The sequence below is a fragment of the Onychomys torridus genome, chromosome 6, assembly GCF_903995425.1.
Source record: "Onychomys torridus chromosome 6, mOncTor1.1, whole genome shotgun sequence".
Lineage (NCBI taxonomy): Eukaryota > Metazoa > Chordata > Mammalia > Rodentia > Cricetidae > Onychomys > Onychomys torridus.
Genome location: NC_050448.1, coordinates 46,737,942 through 46,752,807, shown reverse-complemented (window position 1 = coordinate 46,752,807; position 14,866 = coordinate 46,737,942). Strand labels below are relative to the sequence as shown.

Genomic DNA, 14,866 nt, shown 5'->3' with positions numbered 1-14,866 from the left:
GAGTCAGTGACAGCCAGTGCTCTGGTGCAGTCAAGAGACACCATGACCACAGCCACTCCTATAAAAGAAAGCATTGAGTTAGGTCTTGCTTATAGTTTCAGAGGTTTAGTACATTTCATCATCGCAGGGAATATGGTGGCGCACAGGCAGACATGGTGCAGGAGGAATAGCAGAAAGTTCTACATCCAGATCCACAGGCAGCAGGAAGAGAGAGCCACTGGGCCTGGCTTGGGCTCTTGAGACCCCAGAGCCCACCCCAGTGACACACTTCCTCCACCAGGACTTTACCTACTTCAACAAGGCCCCACCTCCTAACCTTTCCATAGTGCCAGTCCCTGGTGATTGAGCGTTCAAAACTATGAGCCCATGGGGTGCCATTCTCATTTACACCACCACAGTAATATATAGCATATGTTGATATTTTGATCTGTTTTTTAAGAAATCATGTTTCTTTATTTTGGCATTCCCATTTATGGTATTACTGAGTTACATTCCCATTTTTGTATTGTTTTTGATAGCTCGTTCAATTGCCTATCAATTGTCAATACACACTATTATCCAAAATACTTTAAATTTCTAAGTTTAGAGTGTGTGTGTGTGAGACAGAGAGACAGAGAGAGAGAGACAGAGACAGAGACAGAGATAGATAGATAGATAGATAGATAGATAGATAGATAGATAGATAGAGTGAGTGAGTGAGTTATGTGGGCGGAGTTCACATGCCACAGTATAAATATGGAGGTCATAGGACCAGTTTATGGAATTGGTTCTCTCTCTTCACCTTATGTTGGCACCAGGGATGGAACACAGGTTGCCAGATTTGCATGGCCAGTACCTTTCCCTGCTGAGCTATCTTTCTGGCTCCAAAAAGTCTTTCAAAAGATATTATTTAGTTTGGCTAATACTGAAGAGTCATAAGTTATAAAATATTAATGTTTAGTTTTATCTAAAATAACAGATCTATAATAGTTGCATCAGATAAATCATAGTTGTCCTGGTCATGTCATGGCATAATAGAATGCATGAGAACTTGATCATTGATGTACTTTTGAATACTTTTGTGACAGTTTCCCATGCTTTGAAACAGACGACAGTAAACAGTGTAGAGACACATGCTCCACTTGGCTTTTCTTGACTCAAGTCCTATGAATCATGCACATGCCCTAGTCAAACTTCCATGGAAGCCTGGCCTGAGAGACTATGTTCACTTCCTTGCAGGTTTTCACTGTTTTAGTAATTCTCCTAGTATTAAATAAAGGCTTACCTTAAAATAGCATAGTTTTGTAGATACATTTATTTAATTATAAAATTTCAATGGCTTCCTAACATTTTCTTTAAATTTTTAAAATTTAATTCATTCATTGATTGATTGGTTAATTTGTGTACATGTGCATGGGTGAAAGTCAGAAGACAACTTGGAGAAGTTGGTTCTTTCCATCGTATTGGTCCTATGAATTAAACTCAGGTCATCAGGCTTGGTGGCAAGTACCTTTACCTGCTAAGACACCTTGCCACCCTAGCATGCTATTTTCTAAGACTCAAATAGTAATAGCATTTGTCATACTGGTTTAATATTAATGTTTTATTGTATAAGATTTTAAATTTGACATAGTAATGTCACTTTTTAATTCCATAAGTTTATTATAGGTTCACAAAATGTCAAGTATTTTCTTTTGATGATTTTCCAGTTTTACTGAATGTTTTTTCCTACATGTACTCTGCAGTACTCACCAGAGGAAGTGAAGACTAGATCTCCCTTCAGAACATGTGTAGGCTAGTGTAGGGTCTGTAATACACACCTCGTAAGTAGTGCTAGCACATGTAGGTGAAAATGACAGCGTTTCTATGTTGTATTTGTACAAGAGTAGCTGGGCAGCAAGAAGGGTCATGTCTCATCTGGAGAAAATACATAGATGGCTAATGAGAAAATGGCTTTCCAAACTATAGGGTAAGCACAACAGCCATTAGTCCTCCCTCTAATTTCAGAACTCTGTTGCTTAGATACAGTGATATTGATAATCTGTATAATTTCTCATTATAGGGCACTGGAGTTGGCTGTAAAATACAAAACCCATGTTGATACAGTCCTTGCTTATCGTCAAAAATTTTTGGAGACATTTGGTAAACAGGAAACTAATAAACGATATTTGCAATATGCAGAAGGTGTAAGTATTGCACAGTGTTTTATAATAGTATGTATGCTTTATATAAAACATTCATCTTATGGTGAAAGTCTCATGACTCATACTCTAATTTCTAAAAGCATTATGTTTTCTCTTGTGATGCTGTCATTTTACTTTGTGACTATATGATTGTAGTCCTCTTTTTTTCTGGGATCTTGGTTGTTGTTGCTTGTTTGTTAACAGGGTCTTACTCTGTAGTCTAAGCTAGACTGGAACTCACTGTCTAGCTCAAGATAACATCTAACTTGGAGGACCTCTCCTGCTTCAACTTCCTGAAGGCTGGGATTACAAGCATGAGTCATCAGTTCTGGTGGTTTGGGTTTTTTCTAGATGCTTTAGCTGCTTTTTTAAAATATATATATCAGTTTTTATGATAATTTGTGTTGAGGTTGTATGTTATTTGATATTTTAGATAAATAATGTAGATGTCTAGGAAGAAAGCTAACTCTTAAATTTGTTTTCCCCATTTGAGAAAACATACACACAAAATCCAGCCCTTCCTTCAGTGAAGTTAGTTTATTTGTAAAATATTTTTATTTTAAATTATGTGTCTGTATGTATCTGTATGTGAATTTGTGTTCATGAGTGCAGTGCCTGCAGAGGACAGAAGAGGGCGTCAGATCCCCTGGAGCCAGCATTACAGACAGTTGGTGCCAGGAACCAAACTTACATCTTCCGTAAGAGTGTCCGGTGCTCCTGAGCCATCTCCAGCTCAAATTACATTTTAAATAGCAGAAGCTTAGTATCCTTATTTTCTTTTTCTTGGTCTATGTAATATTTAGCAGTTGCTAAAGTATAATACCTCAGGTGTAAGTCATAGCTCAGCCAGAGGAACAGAGCTTTCTCAGTGTTTCTTTCCTCAAACAATGCAACAGGGTAGCTTGATTCTCTCTGGTGTTATATATAGTCTTTTGCTTTTCTTCCTCATGGATGCCAAGTGAAAGTTAACAACTACAACAACAAAATCACAAAACAGTATTTTTTTAAAGCTTTTTTTTAAAATTATATTTGTGTTTTAATTTTACACATCAGCCATGGGTTCTCCTGTCCTTCCCCCTCCCTTCCCCACCCCCATTTTACCCCCATCCCCTCCCCTCCATTCCATGTCCTCCAGGGCCAAGACTCCCCTGGGGATTCATTTAAACCTGATGGATTTAGTACAGGCTAAAACAGTATTTTTAAAAGAAGAAAATGTTACTTAGAAATTTCTGAGTAGTGGTATAAAAATTAACCCTAGGAAAATAGCTTATGTGGCTGACATCTACTTGCTGATTGCCCGGTATCATTTGGATCTATCATAATCTATCATCCATATTTATCTATTTTGCCAAAATTATAGCCATATCTACTATTCCAGAACTAAGAACTTCATAGCTATGCCGTTGGCAGCATGAGAAGTTGCCAGCAGAGGAAGAGTTCTGTTCTCTGCCCATTACACCAGAACATAGGACAGAAATTCTGCTTCACTGAAGACAGTTCTTGTTTTAAAAGAATTACTGTCATTATCATCATCATGGTGTGTGTGTGTGTGTGTGTGTGTGTGTGTGTGTGTGTGTGCGCGCGCTTGTGCAGCCCAGAAGGGGCATTGGGACCCCTGTAGCTACAGTTGTGGGTGACAGCGATCACATGATGTGGGTGCTGGGAACTGCACTCCAGTCCTTGCCAGCGCAGAAAGTTGTGTTGACTGCTGGACCACCTCTCCAGCCTCTTGGAGACGGTATGTGGTCAGGTTAGAGAGGGCACCAGAACGAGGACTCCATCCTCACTCCCTTGGTTTGCTCCCACACTGTTGCTTTTTCTTGGCGTCCTGTCTCTGGACTCTAAAAGCCGCTATTCTTATCTTGTCATTTCTTTACAGCCTCTTGTTATTTATGAAGCTGTCATATTAGCCAGAGTTTTCTTTTTCTTTTTAAAGTTTTTTTCATTTTATATACCAATCCCGGTTCCCCTCCCTCCCCTTCTCCCACTCCTCCTCCCCACCTCCCCCCATCCCACCCCCATCCATTCCTCAGAGAGGGTAAAGCCTCCCTTGGGGTTAGCCAGAGTTTTAAGCCACTGCTTTTGTGTCACCTTTCACTGACGTCCCCCTGAGCCACGTCACTGCATGCACTGATAAACTGGCCTGTGTCTCTGCCCTTTGCTACTGGAGTCAGTACCACTGTGAATTTCGGAGAGCTGAGGGAAGTCACACTCTCTGACACTGTCTCAGGGGCATTCGGAGGAGCAGAAACTAGAAGAGGTGGGGTGCACTGTGATGGATATGGCAATGGTGCCCGTAAACCAGGTCCCAAGAATGCTCCTTTCTCCCTTTTCCTCCCTTCCTCTGTTACTAAGTCGTCCCTTCGTCCTTGGTGTCAGTTTTCAGGGCCATCCGCTTCTCTGATCACAACATTTGAAAACCACCTAGAAATTCATCACGTGATTAGATGGCCGTGTTTCCCACTTTGCACCTGGCACTCACTGTCTCCTTCTCTACTTTCATGCACATTTAAAAAATTCGTTTATTATCTGTCTCTTTCACCATGACCTGTCTTTATTATCTCTGAAGATAGTTTTTTTTTTTAAATGTTTTCATTCATTATTGAACCCTGTACTTAGGACAAGGCTTAACATAAACAAGTGTTAATATTTGCTGAATGAGAAGGCATATAGGATAAGAACTGAAAACAGCGGATAGTGGTTTTAGTGAAGTCCCTAGGCCCAAGGATGGAGTTCAGTGATGGAGCCCTTGCCTAGCCTATGTGCAATATTGACTGGGCCTGATCCCCAGCTCTACATTAAACAAACCTTTCTGAAGAGTGGCTGATGCACAGTCATATTACAGTACCCTGAGTGAGAAGAATGAGGTGGGCACTCTCTGAGACAGAATTGAGAGGCAGGAAGCCACAAAAGGCTTGAGTATGTGATTCCCGAAGGCAGTATCCTAGAGGACTCAAGAGCAGTGGACTCAGAGACCCTGTGCAAAGCTTAGCCCGAGGCAGAAGGAAAGCAGATGGGGTGATGGCCAGTGCAGGTAAGTTTATGAGGATGGAGACCCATGAATTCATGCCTGATTGCCATCTTATTCTCTGTTCAAGTAGGCAGCTGATCTTGACTAAGAGTAGGCAAGCTGGGTACTGGACAGAGCCATTAGATATGGATTTTTAAGTGCTTGTATGTGACAAGAATTGACTAAGGATCAAAACAAGAAATTCCAAATAGTTTGGCTTGCCCTAGAGTAGAAAGTATGGCTTTTGATGTAGAAGTCACTTGAAACTGTCAGAGAACAAGCACCTTTACCTAAAACATACTGTTAAGAGTATTCTTATTTAGGACCAAATTATCTGTAGAACATGCTCCTAAAACTGGGTAAATGCCAAGTGAAATGAGGCAGCCAGCGTCTGCAGGAGATGGCCCGTGGATGCACTCATTTTCATTTCAACAAGTGACTAATGCTGTCCTCAGGTCAGTGGACAGATGACCGCTGCTGCCACAGGTGGCGGGTGTCGTTGTGTCCTGACTGACTAGAGAAACAAATGTAAGTCAGTTTAAGGCTGCAAGGAAGCCAAGGCTGTCAGCAAAGTTTCTCTTCCCTTTTAATAACTGTTTTGTTATTAAAATGTGGAATGTGCGCATCGCCATTTAAAAATTCAGCTGTGGCCTGGTTGAAAGTCAGTCTTCAATAATCTAATATCTGCCCTGCTTTTCAGCAGGCTGTCATTGGATTCTTAGTCCAGACAGTTATCTTCTAGGCTAAAAGAAATTCTATTAATTATTAACCAGTTTACCTTATATATTATAGATACATATGGACAATTATTTTTAAGGTCATCAAAACATCAACAAATTACTTATTGGAAATTTAGACATAGCTTATTGGAATAAAAAAGAACCAAGTGATTCATTCAACCACTACCACAAAATAGGTGTGCCGTTCTGTTAAGATGAAGCTAATCTCCCTGTTTCTTCAGATGAATCTGCTCAGGTAGCAGGCACTGCTTTGGTCTGTTTACCCCTATGTGGATGGATTAGCCTCTTATTTCTGACCAAGTTTTAGAGCTTTGGGTCTATTTCATAGTTTCAACTTACTCTAGGACCCAGATTTTCCAATGTCTTGCCTCAGAGGACACACATTCCTAAATAAGTGATCTCCAAATTTGTTTAACGGTAGGTTCCTAAATAAACAAATATTCCTAAAGAAATAAATATTTCTAAAGAAATTGCTTGTAGGACTCAGGGGCAGAGGAATCCTTCCCCAGTATCAAGTCTAAGAAACTTAGAAAGGGATAGGTCTAGGCTAGGGTAGGCTTGCCCTTGTCATAGATGAAACAAAAGCAAACAGATCTAAGTCTTTTCTTACTCCCAGTCTTGCCTGTCCTCTGCTTCCTCTGATGTGACTACCACATCCCTCTGTCACGTTAGGAGTGGTTGCAATGGAGCCATTTGTGAAACAGCATTCCCTTATCTTTCCTTGCGGCTGGGCTTCTACTGGGAAACTCAGCTTATGAGATGGCCAGAGCAGAGCTGATGCAAGCACACCCTAGTTGCTGCCCTGCCCTGTTTGCTTTTGTTGGGAGCAGAGCAGAGCAGAGTGGCTTCTTTCCGTTGTTTCTAAGCTCTTGTGCAGGATCCTGAGGTTCTATGGACTGCCTCTGTGTGCTTTGTAAAGAGCTGCACAGAACTGTGGTCTTCTCAATCACAGTAGGAGGCTTCCTTATGCTCTGTAATTGCTCTCTTGATCTTAAAGGTAGCTCTCTCTCCATTTTTGAAGTCATATGCTCTGTTTTGTTTGTTCTTGGTTACTTTGGATTAAATGAAACATAGGCTATAAGCACGACTCTCTTTTCCCTTCTGTTGTAGCTCCAAATAGACTGGGAGAAAATCAAAGCCAAAATCGAGATGGAAATTACTAAAGAACGTGACCGATCATCCAGCAGCCAGTCTGTCAAGAACGTGGGCTTAAAGCACTGAATGCCATGCTGACCGCTAAACTAGTTCAGAGTAACCAAAGATATGCATGTTTTGTTTGCTTTTTAAAAAGGCATAATTTTAAGGCTAGTGTTGTCTCTGAATGGTGGAGTACTTGCCTAGCATGCATGAGGCTTTGGGTTTGATTCCTAGCACTGTCAAAAGAAAAAGGCATTATCTTTAAATAATTGTATGCACTTTCCATGTACTTAATACCAAAAGTACATTCAGGAAGATTAAGCACAAAATAATTGATATAATTCCATCGCTTATATTTTTCTAGTCTAACAATTAACGAAATATTTCTATATGCTTATCTATGCCCGAGTAATGTTGATTACATTCCAGTTTTTTTATTTCTTTATTCCTGGTTCTTTAGTATGAATAGCTATTAATGCTTATAGTAGTATTAATATCTAATAAAGCCTTGAGTTACTTATAGTGTATGTTATTGTTAATTTTCATTTGATCTGTAAATTGTGAAGTATCTCCCATAGTTTATAAAACAAAAATACGTGAGAGTGGGTTTGGGGAAATGTTATAATGCAGACACTTGTACACCAAAGTTGATAGTGTTGTTCAAATAACAAAAGCTGGGAACAACCCAGGTGTCCATCCACTGACAATTACATAGAGCAATGTGGTATTCTCATGCAGTGGAGTTATTCTCTCATCAGAGGATTGAACTGCGACACGACACATGCTGCAACATGGATGTGCCTTGGGAAACCTACTCTCTGTGCAGTGAACATACCACAGAAGTCAGCCCTGGGAGATTGTGTATACACGAGGCACCTAGAATATGCAAGTTCCTCCAGGCACAAAAGAGAAGAGAGGAACAGGGCCTGGGGGAGGGAAGATTGGGGTCTCATTATGTAACACTTGCAGAGTTTCTGTTTGGGGTGAGTAAGTCCTAGAATTGGAGAATGATGATGGTCTATAACATTGTAGATGTAACGCACCTCAACTGTACTCTTATAAAGGGTTAAAGTGATGAATGTTGTTGTTATTATTATTATTATTATTATTATTATTATTATTATTTACCACATTGAAAAGGAAGTAGGCAAACTCCCTTTTCTTCATTCTTCTTCTAACTTAAGAATGTTTAGGCATAAGACCTAGAATCTGAATTTTCAAAGCTTGTCTCAGTGGGTAAACCTGTTTGACTGGCCTTGATTTAGTATATCCCAAATTACCATCCACCAAAGCTTTTTAATAGTGACCCAAACATCACTCTAGAGTGTCCTTGAACCTGTTTTTGGTACATTACAGACCTCATGCACACTCACTGGAAAACATTGCCTTCCCCTCCATTATAATTCTCATGTAGGGTTCTTTCATAGAAATGCTCCTTCTCAATATGCTTCTTTCCTTTTATGAAATGTTGGACTGTTCAATTCTTGGTCCAGAATTTGGATACAGGAGTGTGTGTTCAGTTCATGACATCTAAGGCATTTACTTATATGTTATACATGTTTTCTACATTGTTGAATTTCAGTGTAATATTTAAAAAGAAAAAAATGGTCAAAAGGTTAAATTTTATGTTTACTATATTTACCACAATAAAAAAGTAAAAAATAATGAAGCAAGTCTCTATTCTTTGATATTTTACAATTAATTCACTTTTGACACTGACTGCCTAGAGTTAGCAATAGACACCACAAATGCCATGAACCACAGCTGGATTGCCTTGAGTTCTGGAGTCCCTAGGCTATCTGCACTTGTGTCTGATATGGCTGTACATCTGGGGCTCCCATAAAACCCCTTCATTTCAGGTTTGATAATTCAATAGAGTTGTCTATAGAACTGCTGGAAGTCTTTACTTACATTTTATTTAGGAGGGTAAATGGAAGTGTAAACAGGCATGTAGACGAGGCACATGGAGCAAGGCCTGGGGAAGAGGAAGGTCACAACAGAACTCCCACATCTTGACCTTACTGAAGTCAGGAGACTGGCCATCTTCCCCTCTCATAAATGTGTTCAACAGGAAGCTTCTTCCCTAGGTCTTGATGTCTTGGGGTGTTGTAGAATATTATTTTAAGATGTATTACATTTGTTTGTGCTGTGGAACATTTATTTAATGATGCAAAGATGTGTTGCATTCTTTTAACTCTGTGTTAAAAGCTGTGTTATTGTGCCTGTCTAAAACACCTGATTGGTCTAATAAAGAGCTGAATGGCCAATAGCAAGGCAGGAGAAAGGATAGGCAGGGCTGGCTTGCAGAGAGAATAAATAGAAGGAAAAATATGGGAAGAAAAAGCAAGAGTGAGAGAGAACAAGGAGAAGAGGATGCTGGGGCCAGCCACACAGCCACACAGCCACACAGCCACACAGCCACACAGCCAGCCATGTGTAAGAATGAAAGTAAGATTACAGAAGTAAGAAAAGGAAAAGCCCAGAGGGAAAAGGTAGACGAGATAAATTTAAGTTAAGAAAAGCTGGTTAGAAACAAGTCAAGCTAAGGCCGGGTATTTAAAGTAATAGTAAGCTTCCATGTTGACTTATTTATGAGCTGGGTGGTGGGTCCCCTAAAAGAACAAAGAGCCTAAGAGTAAGAGTGAAAACCAGCCAACAACATTTTGGCGTTCCAATGTGGGCCCAAATTTCCATGTAGGGCCTGAGAAAGCTGACAAGAAAAAAGAAAAAGGACATGGCTCCTTTAAGAGACTTTGCTATTCAGCTGGCAGCACTAAATAGGAAGGGCAAGCTAAGTAAAAAGCTGCTCCTGGCAGTGTAGGTACAGGCTTCCTACAGTTAGGAAGGTTGAATGCAGCTATCTCTGACAGGGCTGTGAGCTTTAGGCTTGGCATTTACCACCTGAGAAGTGGGTGGAACCAGCTAATAGAGCTGCTCTTGGAGAACCTAGCTGTAGCTTAGCAGCTTACAGTTTTCTCACAGGGTCAAAAAAGATTAGAGATATGCAATAAAAGAGATCCAGATAGAAAAAAAAATCTCTGAACAGGTTCCAGTGTGTTTTTCATTGCATGTAGGCTTAAGAAAAAAAGAATATGGGTATAGACAGTCATAGAAAGAAATAGTTTAAAAATAAAGTCTTTAAAGAGACAGTAAAAAGAAAAAAGCCATGTAAAGATGGGAAATACACAGGGAGTCTGGATCCTGTGTGTTGTTATGTTGGTTTTGAATTCTTTGAATGCTGATAAGCAAATAACAACTGCTGGCAGACATGGGCTTGTGAGCAGGACTGCAAAATTGAACCAGTTTAGATACTTTAGAGCTATCTTAACTTTAAAAAAGAAGTAAAAAAGTATACTTGTCAAATGGAAATCAAAAATGCTTTAGAGTTTTGTTCCCACAGGAGACAAGAAGCTGTGGATTCCTTCAGGAATGAGATGATCAGGGGAGACCTCCTGAATCTTGACAGGTGACATCAACAAAGGTTATAGCTGGTCTTCCCAGGACTGGGCCAATATCCCAAATTTTCTCAGGGAACCTAAAGATACCTTCACCCACAGATAGCAGGAAGCAGTTTGGAGAACAAAATGCCCACATTCCCAAGAGGGGTGTGGGAGGCTTTTGGTTCTTTGGTGGGTTGTGATGTTTGTTGTAATTTAGAGGAATATAGGAATATAGGATAAAAAGATAACTATTAATCTCATATTTTACACTAGCATGGATTTTGGTATATTGGTACCAATTTAAAGTTAATTTTGTTACACTATATATATATATTTCTACTCTTGTTTGGGGTATTGTACTTATGCAGTTTATTTAAAAGTGCAATGTATAAATAAGAAATGAGGTTAGTAGTTAATGTATAATTAAACTTGTAGTCACATTAGGAATGTGTTTAAGGTTAAATAGGTATATTTTATATTAAATGGCATTCAAACACTTCAAAGACCTATAGAATATGGCATTTAAAATGTTTTGTTAACATAGGCTTTTCATGACAATGAAACACAACAGCTCCTGGCAGCACCAATTTATTTTATATAAGGATGATGGGCATCAAAAAATTTGCTTTCATTGTGGCAAGATTAGCCATTTGGGCAAGAAACTGCTTTTGTCTTGACTGCTTGACAGTATGTGGTATAAAATGGACATGCAGGACCAACAGGAAAGTGACTGCTGAACTTTATCAAAACAAGGTGGGACAGTCCTTCAGGATTCCTGCTTCATGGATGAGTTTGCCAGACATTTTGCAGGACATAAAGGAAAGCAACTGATGAACTTCGCCAATACAAGGTGGCAGGACAGTCCTTCAAATTTCCTGCTTCATTGAAAAGTCTGCCAAGTACTCTGGGCCTGTAGGCTAAGGATGGATGCCCCAACACTGCAGAGGAACTTTGGGTGACTGTGCAGGCAGTCAAATGTCTCTGTCATTTCTAGAGTTTTGGAAGTTGCTTGCAATGCACTTTGTGTTTACTCAGATAATAATGTATCCTTCTGGAGCCTTTGATGGAGTTGAAGACTAGAAAGGTACAGTTGCAGTTTTCCTTAGTTATGATAGAAAGTGAATTAGGTAGAAAAATTTGGAGTCAGTAAGATGAAATGATGGTGGAGTATTTTCTCTGAATTTGCTAAATACAAGTGAACAATATTGTAAATGTAATTCTTATTTGATAACTGTTGTGTATAGTTTTACTATGTTAAAGTTAAAACCTTTCATTTTTATTTAGACAAAAAGGGGGAAATGTTATAGAATATTATTTTATGATGTGTTACATTTGCTTATGCTGTGGAACATTTGTTTAGTGATGCAAAGACATGTTGCATTATTTTATGTTGCATTTGTTTAACTCTGTGAAGCTGTGTTACTTTGCCTGTCTAAAACACCTGATGGTCTGATAAAGAGCTGAACAGCCAATAGCAAGGCAGGAGAAAGGATGGGTGGGGCTGGCAGGCAGAGAGAATAAATAGAAGGAGAAAAAGGAGGAGGAGCAAGAAGAAGGAGAGGAGGGTGCTGGGGGCCAGTCACCAGCCACAAAGCCAGCCATGTGTAAGAATGAAAGTAAGATATACAGAAGAAAAGGGAAAAGCCCAGAGGGAAAAGGTAGACGAGATAATTTAAGAAAAGCTGGTTAGAAACAAGCCAAGATAAGGCCATTTAAAGTAATAATAAGCCTCCATGTGTGATTTATTTATGGGTCCCCCAAAAGAACAAAGAGCTAAAAGAGAGTAAAAAACAACCAACAACATTGGGGTTTTCTATTTTGTTTTTAAAATCAAAGTTTGATTATATATGCATAATCAATTAATGCATTGGCTTTTGTCTTAGAGTTTCTATTCCTATGGTAAAACATCATGACCAAAGGCAACTTGGGAAAAAAAGGATTGATTTCAGTTTTTATGTCACATCATTGAAGGAAGTCTGGTCAGGAACTCAAACACGGCAGGGACCTGGAGGCAGGAGCTGAAGCAGAGGCCACAGAGGAGTTTTGCTTACTGGCTTGCTCCTCATGACTTGATCAGCTTGCTTTTTTATAGCACCCCAGAACTAATTCCTCCCCAGGGGCTGTACCACCCACAGTGGCTTGGGCTCTCCCATACCAATTACTGATTAAGAAAATGCACTACAGGCTTGCCAACAGGCAGATCTTATGGAGGCGTTTTCTCAATTGAGAGTCCCTCTTTCCAAACAGCTTTAACTTGTGTCAAGTTGACAATACAAACTAGCCAGGACAGCCATGCCCCACCTACTTCTTCCCCATGGTTGGTTCTTCTGGCAACCGCACCCTGTCTAGGTTCCTTTCCCCCAAATCACCCCCATTTATTATAACAGACACCCTATCAAACAGGACAGTTCTAGGACTTTGGAAGTTCTGTGCCAGTTACCCCCCTTCTTTATCCCCCAAAGCCCAGGTAGACTGTATTATAGACCACCCCTGGTCTTTGATCCTGTATCTTTTGTAGTTAAAAAAAAATTCAAACCCTGCTGAGCATAGCAAAAGCAACATTTATAATTTCCCAGTGAAGTTGACAACACTGAATTTGACTCTTAGCCAACCAGGCCAGTGTGAATCACCAATTGTATATGATAAATGTAACTAAAGAAGATACTGGTGTATTACCCAAGCCCCATCTAATCTCTTAGTATAGACCGTCATCATTTTAATGACCAACATACCTCTCAGATAGGTTCCCTCAGGTTTACAAGCATCAGCTAGATCTTGTAAGCTTCCAAAATCAGGAGAGGTCCCAGCAACACATGGCATCACCCCTTCAGTCATCAGGTATAACTGAAATAAGACACTATCATGTTCTCCTCTAAGCCTCCTTTTAAGCATTAATAAAATCCTGGCATTCTCTATTTAATCTACTGATTCATTTCTGTATCCTTAGGTACCGGTCCTGCCTCTCTATATCATCCATTTTCCCATCTCTGGAAAGGACATGGCCATTGTTGCTGATCTAGATTATAAGTGATGTCTTGCAAGTACTTCTCCCTCAGTCCACTCCATACAGTGTAAGATTACATTAAGTATAGAATTATAGAGCTATTTCTATCAATAAACAACACAGTACTGGTTAACTTATGGAGTGCCATGGCTTGAATGTTCTTTTCAAATCTCGTGTTGAAATGTAATTGCCACAGTGAAGGTATTAGGAGGTAGGACCTTTAAGGAGTATATAGAACATGAGAACCCCACCCTCACAAACACACTGGTACCTTAACAAGACAGTGGAGTTGTTAGAAAAGTTTTCTCTCACAACACAGACGTGTGATCCCTTGCTCCCACCCACTCTGCTTGTTTTCTTACTGTGTCATGCCCTCCACCCAGTTAGGATGCAAAGAGAAGGACCTCACCAGATCCCAGCACCTTGATAGTGGGCTCCTCATCCTCCAAAGTCATGAGAAAGAAATTGCTTTGTAATTCACCCATTCTGCAGTATTTTGTTATAGCAGCAGAGAGCAGACTAAGACACATACACACACTCTTCAGATACTAAGGGATTTAGATGCAAAGGTTTAAAGGCTTGATTTCTTAGGAAGCAACTCTGCTTCCCATACTTGGGGCTGCAGTACTGGTCCTGACCACTGCGTCTGGTAGTGTTTTACTTTCATTTCTGTTGCCATGATCATAAAACCCACTGACTAAATGCATCTTTGAGGAATAAAGGGTTTATTTGTCTTATAGTCTGTGGTGGTTCGAAAGAAAATGGTCCCCAAAGGGAGTGGCATTGTTAGGAGGTGTGGTTTTGTTGAAGTAGGTGTGGCCTTGTCAAAGTAGGTGTGGCCTTGTTGGAGGAAGTATGTCACTGTGAAGGGTGGGCTTTGAGGTCTCCTATGCTCAAGCTAAGTTCAGTGTGGCACACAGTTGTTTCCTGTTGCCTGAAGATCAAGATGTAGAACTCTCAGCTCCTCCAGCACCATGTCTACCTGCATGCTGCCATGTCCTGCTATGAAGATAATGGACTAAATCTCTGAAATTGCAATCCCCCACCCCCAATTAAATGCTTTTTTTTGGGGAAGAGTTGCCATAGTCATGATGTCTCTTCACATCAATAGAAACCCTAACTAAGACACAATCCCAGGTCACAGTCTACCTCTGAGGGAAATAGGGTAGGGATTCCAGACAGACCTGACTGCTAGTCCACACAGTACTACTCTTTACCAAGAAACTCACATCATAACTAATGAAGTACAACAGGAACCATGAAGGATACTGCTTGCTAGCTGACCTGTAAAATTCAGGACCACCTGCCTATTGATGGTATCATCCACAGCAGGTTGGGCCCTCCTACAACACCTAACAAGACAATCCCCCACA

At 40.1% G+C, this 14,866-nt stretch overlaps 1 protein-coding gene across 2 annotated transcripts in view; it reads left to right on the top strand.

Moving 5' to 3' along the window:
• Window positions 1-9,172, top strand: part of Ift80 (intraflagellar transport 80) — a 101,960-nt gene extending 92,788 nt beyond the window's left edge. For both annotated transcript variants that reach the window (XM_036190853.1, XM_036190854.1), the window contains exons 19-20: window positions 2,042-2,165; window positions 7,023-9,172. In XM_036190853.1, coding sequence (XP_036046746.1) covers window positions 2,042-2,165; window positions 7,023-7,133 — 235 coding nt within the window. In that variant the 3' untranslated portion in view covers window positions 7,134-9,172. The remainder of the gene's footprint in view (window positions 1-2,041; window positions 2,166-7,022) is intronic.
• The last annotated feature ends 5,694 nt before the right edge of the window (window positions 9,173-14,866 follow it).